Below are 12,043 nucleotides of genomic sequence, written 5' to 3'. Positions count from 1 at the left end.
TGGTCAGAATTGCAAAAAGTGCTCTGGTCCTTAAGGGGTTAAGGAAAAAAATAAATAAAGGAAAAAATAAAAAGCAAAACAAAACACAAAAAAACAAACAAAAAAAAAACATCACTTACGTCATTAAGTTTGTCAGCAAATTCTCCCACTTTATGACCAAATTTCTTGATAGCGTAGACGCTGACAAGACCCATAGAAAGCATTGCAATAGATTCATTGTTTATGACGTATATTTCTTTAGACAAAAGGTAGACAAGAAGTCCAGTCCCAAACATATAAGGTCCTATACACAAAAAAACAAACATATAAATAGTCAGTTCTGCAAAACTACCAGAAACATCTTATTTCAAAAGCTGTGATCATTTGTAACTGAGTGCGCACCCTATGGAATTCTTTGAAGGCTGGCGATTGGGGGATTTGGCGTGGACTGCGTTGTTCACTGTGGAGCATTAGGCTATGTTCACATGGCAGAATGTCTGCACGGAATTCTGCAGAAATGTATTGCCCATTCACTTCAATAGAATTCCTGCAGCAGAAATTCTACTGTGTGAATGGGACAGCGGAATCCACTTGAAGCGTATTGGCTATAAATTCATGCGGAATTCCAGCGTGTGAACATAACCTCTCTATTGAGTGCCTCTGAGACCACTGCCACCTGGTGCTCCACCGTGCACTGTCCTGCAGTATAGGGACAGAGATATTATACTATGTAAGGCAAGATAAATCAGATATAAAACTCAAACGGTAAAATAAAAACAACAATATATTTTGGATTATTTGGTTAATATTCAAAAAAGGAGGGCATGGTATGCTTATATAAGGAAGGCACTTTAAAGTGCTGGTACCCTAGTCAATGTTATACCATAACACTGTGATAGCCATGAACACAACACCACCCCAGATCCCTAAAAGTGTTCTGATCAAGTAAGAACAGGATATGGAGACTTGTCATATGGAGACTTGTCATATGGAGACTTGTCATATGGAGACTTGTCATATGGAGACTTGTCATATGGAGACTTGTCATATGGAGACTTGTCCATCAGACAGAACAATGGGACACCATCTCTTTATGCTTTGTTTGTTCTCATAATAGGACTTAGTATGGCATTTTAAGAAGCACTCTGGGAATTATTTTTTATTCTTTTGCTTATACAGTGCAGCATATGCTATTATTAGAGACTAATAGTGTTTTGTGTATGGCTTGTGCTTACTTTATTTAGCTGATGTGACATGCATGGGTTTTCAGACAGACATACTGATATATTCTCTCCAGTAATTAGTGTAATCCTTTCCCATCCGGGACTAGTTATATATGTTTGTATACCATATACTGAATGAGAATTAATTGAAAATTCATTCAATACTGAGCCTAGTATTGACTCAGGCTCAATATGCTTATAGGGCAATGCCACCTGCAGTGTGGCTGCTGCCTCACTTTTTGTTTATTTCCAGCCAGTATATGTTGGTGCTAGGTTAAAACTTAATTCTGCTGCATCCTACATGTTTCGCCACTCTGCATGGCTTTATCAAGGATGTGGATGAGTCTGCTATACCTCATGTATATCCTGGTGCGTTAAGTACCAGCTCACCAGGACGTATATTCACGTCCGGCGTCATTAAGGGGTTAAATGGGCACTGTGATTCAAAAACTTTTTATATGTTGTACATCTTGGCAAAACATTTAATGGGCACTCTCATTAAACATAACTTTTTATATAATCTAGATTATGCATTAATAAAAATGTTTGTAATATATTTCATAAAAAAAAACAAATCTACCTTTCATACTTTTTTTTTTTTTACAGTTGTAATCCTGCCCACTATGTATCACCCTACATGGTCCAGGAAGCAGTTTCCCCCCTCACGTAGGGCACGTACGGACCACTGCTGGCTGGGCAGGTGACATTGCCCCTGCAGGGCCACGCCCATTTCCTCCCTCGCTGGACCACCAATGACTGTCCAGGCGGATGAGCCTGGAAAAAGGGACAAGGGGGGGGGGTTTAGGGATAAGGCTAGTCTGGGACAGATGCTGGAGGGTTTTAGGGACAGATTAGTTTATGATAGGTACTCTTTAGCCCTTTGATATACTTTATAAGAAAATTGTATTTCCTTTTTAAAGAAATCATGGCTTATAACATCATGGCATTGTCCAAGCTGAATCACAGGCATGGACAAAGTCTAGTAAGTGAGGGTGGGCTAGAACTCCTCTGTGCTCCCTCTCCTGTCCGACAGGACAGGAGAGAGAGCACAGAGGAGTGCTGTCAGACAGGAGAGAGAGCACAGAGGAGTGCTGTCAGACAGGAGAGAGAGCACAGAGGAGTGCTGTCAGACAGGAGAGAGAGCACAGAGGAGTGCTGTCAGACAGGAGAGAGAGCACAGAGGAGTGCTATCAGACAGGAGAGAGAGCACAGAGGAGTGCTATCAGACAGGAGAGAGAGCACAGAGGAGTGCTATCAGACAGGAGAGAGAGCACAGAGGAGTGCTGTCAGACAGGAGAGAGAGCACAGAGGAGTGCTGTCAGACAGGAGAGAGAGCACAGAGGAGTGCTATCAGACAGGAGAGAGAGCACAGAGGAGTGCTATCAGACAGGAGAGAGAGCACAGAGGAGTGCTATCAGACAGGAGAGAGAGCAGAGGAGTACTGTCAGACAGGTGAGAGAGCACAGAGGAGTACTGTCAGACAGGTGAGAGAGCACAGAGGAGTGCTGTTAGACAGGTGAGAGAGCACAGATAAGTGCTATCAGACAGGTGAGAGCACAGAGGAGTGCTAGCCCACCCTCACTTACTGGACTTTGTTCCTGAAGCACAGGCATGGACAAAGTCATGATTTTATAAGCCATGATTTCCATAAAAAGGAAATCTTTTTTTTTCTTATGAAGTATATTAGAAATGGTAATGTTTTGCCAAGATGTGCAACAATAAAAAGTCTTTGTATCGGACAGTGCCCATTTAAGTTTCCAGCACTCAACAGAGCTCTGCAAATGTTATGTTCTAATGTGTTTTCCAAAAAACTGTACTTACTACAAAATAAGCATGTGCATAAAGATGAGAACTAGTATAAAGATTTCCCCTCTATGTAGATTGCACTGCTAAGACATTAAAAGGTACTCCGCTATTTAACTTCCTTTTTTTAAAACATTATCCCCAGGCTGCAAACATATACAAAGAAAATAAACTTCCTGGTTACCAGTTAGCGAGTTGCACTAAGGCTCGGCTGATGGCTGGCTGCAGCAATGTCCTGCCTTGGCTGGAGATAGGCTGAGCTGCAATGTGACCTATTAAGTCCCAGCACCAGGAAGAAGGCCAGGTCAGCCAAGATAGGACATTGCTGCAGTTGGCAATTAGCCAAGCCGCAGTGTGACACATCGACCACTGGCAACCATAAAGTAAACCGCACCGGGGGATGGGAGCAGCAATACTGGGGCACCGAGGGTGCGGTGGAAAGTAAGTCTACGTTTTATATGCTGGCAGCCTGGGGATAATGGGGGAGATTTATCAAAAACTGTGCAGAGGAAGAATTGCCCAGTTGCCCATAGCAACCAATCGAATCGCTTCTTTCATTTTTCAGAGGTCTCTTTAAAAATGAAAGAAGCGATCTGATTGGTTGCTATGGGCAACTGGGCAACTTTTCCTCTGGACAGGTTTTGATAAATCTCCCCCAATGTTCATAAAAAGTTATATAGTGAAGAACCACTTTAAATAAGTTTTCCATAAAAGACTTGCATTATCTATCTGAAGGAGTTTATGAATGTCTGATTGGTGGTGGTCTGACTGTTGGGACCTCCAGTAAACACAAGAATATGGGTCCCACTGCTGCACCATTTAAATCTATATGCCTGATGAATATAGACAAGTACAGTCACTGATCCACTCAAACAGGAGACATGAGACTCCAGATTTCATGATTGCAATTGGACCCCACCAGACATTCCCTACCTGCAGATAGGCGATGTGTCCCTCACAGAAACCCCCCTTTGTATACTCACACACCTGTGACTCCTGTTTTGGGGTAAAGAAATTGAAAGAACTCTTCAGGAATCAATCCATGGCGAACTTTCCCCGGCTTCTCTGGAAGGGGAGCTACTGGGGCCAGGGCAGGTTGGCCAGTGTGGAAAGCCCGGCATGTGTTCAAGACACTGGTGGAAAAAAGAGAGAATAAGACTTGAGACAGATACTAGAGTACATAGATCATCTACAAGTCTTCATTATGTCTATCACAGAAACAGCTGAGTGGAGATAAAATGTTGCATTATAAAAAAAATTATAAACTAGATATTGTTGCTTTTGTCTTTTTGTAGTACCATGTATTGTGAAGCTTAAAGGGGTACTCCGCCCTAGACTTCAAACCCCTATCCAAAGGATAGGCGATAAGATGTCTGATCGTGTGGGTCCCGCCACTGGGGACCCCTGCGATCTCGGCTGCGGCAGCCCAGACAACCGGTGCACATGCTGGATGACTGGCAATGTCACACCTCGCTCGTGATGTCATGGCCACGCCCCCTCCTATAGACTTGCATTTGGCGCTCCAGTGCTGCACTCGATGCTCTAAACGAACGCCGGGTGCAGCAGGGAGATCGCGGGGGTCCTCAGCGGCAGGACCCCTGTGCTCAGACATCTTATCCAATGTATATTATCAGATGTATAGGACGTACCCCTTTAAAGGGGTTATCTAGTGCCACCATAAATTTTTAAATGGGGTATCCAGTCAATTTTTTTTTTTTTTTTTTTGCAAAAAAAAAAAAAATGCTTACACGTACCTCTCTCACCTGTCAGTGTTTTCCTTCTGTGGCTGCTGCTATTTTGCTTCTAGTGTCTGCAGATGTTACTGTCTGCAGCTGACGTAGCACACAGTGTTTCCAATCACTGGCCGCAGCAGTGTCCTGTCTCAGTCGACTACAAACAATACGATCAAAATGGTGGGACCCCGACTGAAGCTCTGAGCAGTAACTGAACAGATCCTAGAAAAAGCCCATATTCACCTACCCTGTATTTCAGTGTTTCCATACCAGGGTGCCTGCAGCCATGGCAAAACTACAACACGTAGGGCCCGTAAAAATAAAAATACACAACTAACTTACCTATTCCAGTTCCCCGCAAGCCCCTATTTGGTCCCCAAGGACCTGCCCACAGCGATGTTCTGAGTGGGCAAGTCCTGCACCAAGCAATACAGAAGATTGGGGCAATGGATGGTAATTTTTATGCTGGCGCAGGAATAATCCTTTAAAGAGCAGTTGTCAATATCCACAGTAAAAACCCATACGCCATGAAGTGTGGATATCATGAAAATGTCTCTACTCACTATGGGGGAGATTTATCAAAACCTGTGTAGAGGAAGAGGGGTGCAGTTGCCCATAGCAACTAATCGGATTGCTTTAATTTTTAAAGAGACTTAAAAAAATGAAAGAAGCAAAGATTGGTTGCTATGGGCAACTGCACCCCTCTTCCTCTACACAGTTGGATACTATCATTTCTGGATGACATTTTTCTTTCATGTATACACTAAGTATCCCAAGTACTACAGGATTACCTTATGCTATGTTCCCACTTGGTTTTTATAGCCGTTGTTTACCCTTTTGGTATATTTTTTTTTTTTAGGTCAAAATATTTTTCCAAAATACTATATGAAAAAAGAACCTTAACTGTATACTGCTGGAAGAATTTTTAAATTTTTTTATTAACAAAAGGCACCTTGTAAAGTGGAACTCCACCCACCTAATCATAAGCACCTGTATGTGCAGGAAAGTTATCAGCAAGGTGAGCTGTTATGCAAGAGGACAGCTCCCTTAGTTAACCCTTAAAGGAAATCTGTCATCAGCATCACCCGCACTAACCTGTCATACAGGCTTGGCCCAGCCGTTGTGCCGTTATCGCTGTTCTTTTTATGTAAATGAGGTCCTTGGGGCATGGGCGGAGCTAGGACCAGAGCCCCGGGCACCCCACGTGATCTTCTGCCGGGCGGGCATTCCGCCTGGCTCATCAATATGCATGGCCTCCCTCCCTGCTCTCGCGGCAGGTTTTCGCCACGGCGCATTCGCTGGTCCCAGAGAACACCCGGAAGCAGCGTCAGTTTCTGCTTCATGAGGTTGAAACTGACACCGCTTCCAGGTGTACTCTGAGAGCTGCACATGCGCCGAGCCGCAAGAGCAGGGAGGAAGGTCATGCATATTGATGAGCCAGGCGGAATGCCCGACCGGCAGAAGATCATGTGGGGTGCCCGAAGCTCTGGTCCTAGCTCCGCCCATGCCCCAAGGACATAATTTACATAAAAAGAAAAACAGCGATAACGGCACAACGGCTGGGCCATTCAGGACATTGTAAGTATCACCGGGTGATCCTGATGACGGATTTGTTTTAACATTCCAAAGAGAAAAAAAAACGCACCAAATAGAGGAATCCCGTCTTGCAGCCTGATTCGAAAGCAAAAACTGGGACTACACTGTTGATATGCTCCACGAGTGCAAAACCGCAACAGGGGCACAAAGTCACTTGTGTATATGCCAGTCATGTTATGTCTCTCTAGCCCAATAGGTTAGCATAAGTGGTGATTATCCTAGCACTGAAACTCGCAGTGAAGCCCTAGTCTTCTAGACAAGGATTCGGAGAGGAACAAGCCAGTCACTGACTGAATAGCACATTAGCACACAACAAATCCTGTTGCAAAAGATTATGTGACTGTCTGATCCAGCTGAATAAAGTTGGCGGAAATCTATGCATCTGTTGCAAAAACCACCCTGTCCACATATGAGATTTTTCAGTAGCAGAAATTTCTACAACAAACTTGTTGCAAGTTAAAGGGGTTCTCCACCATAAGGTGATTTTAGTACGTACCTGGCAGGCAGTAATGGACATGCTTAGGAAGGATCTGCGCTGGTCTTGGGGATAAAGAGATTACCATAACACAGACTTTACGTGAACTGGCTATTTTATTGTTGGATTTTGTTCCCTCAAAACTACAAATCTCATTTTTCTCCCTCCCACACATCAGCCACCACACCCACTGAAATACACCTGTGATTCATTGCAACAGACCAGTGTTTTCTGACCAGAGAGCCCCCAGCTGTTGCAAAACTACAATTCTTACAGAATGATCTTCCTCCCAACCAGCAGTTACTCCAACTGTCCGGGCATGCTGGGAGTCGTAGTTTTGCCATAGCTGGAAGCACACTGGTTGGGAAACACTGACATACAGGGAAGGTGAATATGGTATCTCCTAGGATCCGCTCAGAGCTTTAGCCGGGGTCCCACCACTTTTAACAGCAAGGTACAACTCCTAGAGCTTTCTCTACTGCCGAAAAGTGGAAATCCAATGACTGATCTTGTTCATGGGGTGCACAGACCATTGTTTGTACCCCTAGTACCATAGATGAAGCAGAGCCTCCTGGCTTCTAATCTTACAGTGTAAATGTCACAGTGCAAAAAATAAATAATGGATGGATGACTCCTCTGCTCTGAGTCTGGGAGCAGCCTGGCAGTCTGCAAAACACTGCACGGCAGTTTTTATTCATACATTTTTTTTATCTGTTCCTAGTAAAGCTGGATGCTAATCAACATAGCTGTCTAAGTGTGTGATTCAGCTTTCACAGACTCATGAATGTCTGATCAGCTTCTTTGTCATTCAGGAGTCAGAGAAAGCTTTGGCTGTTCAAGCATGCTGGGAGTTGTAGTGTTTGTAAAGCACTGTGTTAGAGCAGTGTTGCCTTTAGATGTTGCAAAACTACAATTCCCAGCATGCCCACTCAACCTTTGTCTGTAGTTTTGCAAGACCTGGAGGCACACAGCTGGAGAATACACAGCTCTAAAACAGAGTTTTACAAAGATTGTACTCCCAGCTGTTTGCAAAACTTCAACTCATCATAGGAGTTGTAGTTTAGGATCAACTGAAGGCTGCAGTGGTTCAATGGTGATCTCCTATACTGGATACCAACGCACTTTACGGCCAGTATCAAGTATGCTGCAAAATACAGAGTAGTCTGCATAAAGATAGATGACCCCTAGTGGTGACTATTTAAATTTTTTAAGTAAAATTTATTCTTTAAATAATTGTATATGTAAAAAAGTCATCTTAGTAGAACTACAACACACATATATATATATATATATATATATATATATATATATATATATATATATATATATAAAATTTTCTTCTTAATGACAGTGCCTCTTTCACAGAAGCCATGACACAAAAGGTACTTACTACAGAGAGAAGATTACAAACCATACTCACCCAACCGTGACAGGAGCAGAGTTTTTCAAGCTGGCAGCTGGTAAAGTGAAAGAAAAACAAATATTTAATATAAAGTTTCAATGTAATAAAGATAGGAAGCAGCAATGAATCAGGATTCTTCTAAATTGTTTACAAGCCAATACCCCAGGAACAGGATCACCAGACACTGATACACAGTATAGTACCTAGCATACAGATTGATGTAGGTATATACTAGATCACTATACACGGATATACAGTATAGTACCTAGCATACAGATTGATGCAGGTATATACTAGATTACTATACTGTATATCCGTGTATAGTGTAGTACTTAGTATATACCTGCATCAATCTGTATGCTAAGTACTATACTCTACTGTATATCCGTGTATAGTGATCTAGTATATACCTGCATCAATCTGTATGATAGGTACTATACTGTATATTCGTGTATAGTGATCTAGTATATACCTGCATCAATCTGTATGCTAAGTACTATACTGTATATCAGTGTATGGTGATCTAGTGTATATACCTGCATCAATCTGTATGCTAAGTACTATACTGTATAACCGTGTATAGTAATCTAGTATATACCTGCATCAATCTGTATGCTATATCACTATACACGGATATACAGTATAGTACTTAGCATACAGATTGATGCAGGTATATACTAGATCACTATACACAGATATACAGTATAGTACTTAGCATACAGATTGATGCAGGTATATACTAGATCACTATACACAGATATACAGTATAGTACTTAGCATACAGATTGATGCAGGTATATACTAGATCACTATACACAGATATACAGTATAGTACTTAGCATACAGATTGATGCAGGTATATACACTAGATCACCATACATTGATATACAGTATAGTACTTAGCATACAGATTGATGCAGGTATATACTAGATCACCATACACTGATATACAGTATAGTACTTAGCATACAGATTGAGGCAGGTATATACACTAGATCACCATACACTGATATACAGTATAGTACTTAGCATACAGATTGATGCAGGTATATACACTAGATCACCATACACTGATATACAGTATAGTATTTAGCATACAGATTGCTTCAGGTATATATGGTACTAGATCACCATACACTGATATACAGTATAGTATTTAGCATACAGATTGCTTCAGGTATATATGGTACTAGATCGCCATACATTGATATACAGTATAGTACTTAGCATACAGATTGCTTCAGGTATATATGGTACTAGATCACCATACACAGTATAGTACCTAACAAAATGATTGAAGCAGGTCCTATATACGATTGTAGATGTAGTATACAGACTGCTGCATACCCAATCCCAAAATATATAAATTATTCTATATCATCATACACCTCTGCAGTTAATAATACATCCCTATGTATAATGCACAGAATCATTAGATCTGCAGGGATCTCTGGATCACACAGAACCGTCACAAGGTCAGGTCAGGCCCATGAGCTCCAGCAGAGGTGACAGTGCTCACTATGTAGGTCACACACGGTGCCACCGCCAAACATCCGTCACCTGCACCCTCAGCAATCCCTGGAGACCATAGCAGCCCCCTGTAAGTGTCCCCTGTACCCCGGGCCCCTCATGCGGGTGTGGACAGGGCCCCCCAGGCCTCTCCTCCAGGGGGTCTCACCTGTCAGCAGGGAGGCTCTGGACAGCATGGTGCGGGCGCTGTGTGCAGATGATTGGGAGACAGAATAGACCCAGACGCTGCCAGTCAAACCGGTGCCCTCTGTGTCCCTGACAAGAAGAATCAAGATGGCGGAGGACACGCCCACCTCTGAACGTAACACGTCACTTCACGCCGCTCGGATGTCATTACAATTCCGCCATCTTAGATGAGGGAACGTCGCAAAACACCGGTCACCAGGAACAGATGCGGGATCACTTCACATTCTAAATATCTTGGAGACTTATCGCGCTGTCTCATAGTAAGATTCTCCTTGTTTTCCATAGCAACCGATCACAGTTCTGTTTCCATGTCTCATAATTTTCTAGTAAAATGAAAGCTGGGCTGTGATTGGTTGCTATTAGGCAGCGCGATAACTCCTTGTGTGATCCTGCGTCTCAGTCAAGGGCACACACTTGTGGGCGCGGCTTCAGTGACGGGAGGGCGGGGCCTGGAGGCGCGGTGCTTGGCGGGAAGGAGCGTAGTGACCGGTGTGAGAGCCGCACGTGCAGGAAGGATGAGCAAAGCGAGTCCATGGGGGAGTCCGATGAGGGCCCCGGCCTGTATGGAGACCCAGCTGGGGGCGGTGCGGTACCGAAGAGGTCAGCCATTGTAGCTGAGTGTTTGTCTACACAGGAGCATGTGACAGTGCTGGCTAGATCTGTATGAATGGAGACCTATTGTATGCATTGTCATCCGTGAGAGTAAAGGGGGGGCCATGATATCCTTATGGGTGCAGGGGGGGGCCATGATATCCTTATGGGTGCAGGGGGGGGCCATGATATCCTTATGGGTGCAGGGGGGGGCCATGATATCCTTATGGGTGCAGGGGGGGGCCATGATATCCTTATGGGTGCAGGGGGGGGCCCATGATATCCTTATGGGTGCAGGGGGGGGCCATGATATCCTTATGGGTGCAGGGGGGGGCCATGATATCCTTATGGGTGCAGGGGGGGGCCATGATATCCTTATGGGTGCAGGGGGGGCCATGATATCCTTATGGGTGCGGGGGGGGCCCATGATATCCTTATGGGTGCAGGGGGGGCCCATGATATCCTTATGGGTGCAGGGGGGGCCGTGATATCCTTATGGGTGCAGGGGGGGCCGTGATATCCTTATGGGTGCAGGGGGGGCCCATGATAACCTTATGGGTGCAGGGGGGGGCCCATGATATCCTTATGGGTGCTGGGGGGGCCCATGATATCCTTATGGGTGCAGGGGGGGCCCATGATATCCTTATGGGTGCAGGGGGGGCCCATGATATCCTTATGGGTGCAGGGGGGGCCCATGATAACCTTATGGGTGCAGGGGGGGCCCATGATATCCTTATGGGTGCAGGGGGGGCCCATGATATCCTTATGGGTGCAGGGGGGGGCCCATGATATCCTTATGGGTGCAGGGGGGGGCCCATGATATCCTTATGGGTGCAGGGGGGGCCCATGATATCCTTATGGGTGCAGGGGGGGCCCATGATATCCTTATGGGTGCAGGGGGCCGCACGTGTCTCCTTGGAGATCAGCGGTGCCACAAATGTCTGACAGCTACTAACCCCCATCTGTCCTAGATCAGTGGTCTCCACACACTGGCCCTCCAGATGTTTCAAAGCCACAACTCAGCCAAATGCTTTCCAGGCATGCTGGGAGATTTGCAAAAGCTGAAAGTCTTTAATTGGAAAACGCCCTATATTCTTGACACATGCATGCTCAGCTGCTCTAAGCGTGCATAATTATAGGACAAACAGTAGAATAGGAGCAGAGGGTGGATCAGTAGTTGGTAGACATTAGTTTAGTACAGTGCTCCCTTCATGGGGCTGTTGGCAGATCTGTGTGGATCACTTTTGATCCTCAAAGTGCAGGGGCTTCTGGGCCGATCCATGTAGTCTCAGGCTACAAAGTTGCCTGAAGATTTAAACAGAGATCCCACCGCCATAATCAGAGTTGCACTTAGTCCAGTGCTGAAAAACGTATCCCCTATCCTAAGGATAAGTTGCAGATCGCGGGGGTCTGACCTTTGGGGCCCTTGCAATCTCCTTTATGGGGCCCCGGCAGCCCGCGGGAAGGGGGCGTGTTGACCACCGCACGAAGCTGCAGCTGACACATCCCCCTATACAGTGCTGCG

The 12,043-nt window shown here is 44.8% G+C and overlaps 2 protein-coding genes across 2 annotated transcripts in view; one reads left to right on the top strand and one right to left on the bottom strand.

Moving 5' to 3' along the window:
* Positions 1-10,072, bottom strand: part of ATP5PB (ATP synthase peripheral stalk-membrane subunit b) — a 29,486-nt gene extending 19,414 nt beyond the window's left edge. The window contains exons 1-4 of the mRNA XM_056558261.1: positions 9,890-10,072; positions 8,230-8,266; positions 3,993-4,138; positions 120-283 (exon numbers count right to left, since the gene is read on the bottom strand). Coding sequence (XP_056414236.1) covers positions 120-283; positions 3,993-4,138; positions 8,230-8,266; positions 9,890-9,917 — 375 coding nt within the window. The 5' untranslated portion in view covers positions 9,918-10,072. The remainder of the gene's footprint in view (positions 1-119; positions 284-3,992; positions 4,139-8,229; positions 8,267-9,889) is intronic.
* Positions 10,073-10,295: 223 nt separating this feature from the next.
* WDR77 (WD repeat domain 77) overlaps positions 10,296-12,043 on the top strand; it is a 31,012-nt gene continuing 29,264 nt past the window's right edge. The window contains exon 1 of the mRNA XM_056558260.1: positions 10,296-10,527. Within this exon, the coding sequence (XP_056414235.1) occupies positions 10,443-10,527 (85 nt within the window). The 5' untranslated portion in view covers positions 10,296-10,442. The remainder of the gene's footprint in view (positions 10,528-12,043) is intronic.

The sequence above is a fragment of the Hyla sarda genome, chromosome 2 (assembly GCF_029499605.1).
Source record: "Hyla sarda isolate aHylSar1 chromosome 2, aHylSar1.hap1, whole genome shotgun sequence".
Classification (NCBI taxonomy): domain Eukaryota; kingdom Metazoa; phylum Chordata; class Amphibia; order Anura; family Hylidae; genus Hyla; species Hyla sarda.
Note: the sequence above shows the minus strand (reverse complement) of the source record. Positions and strands in the feature narration are given on the sequence as shown.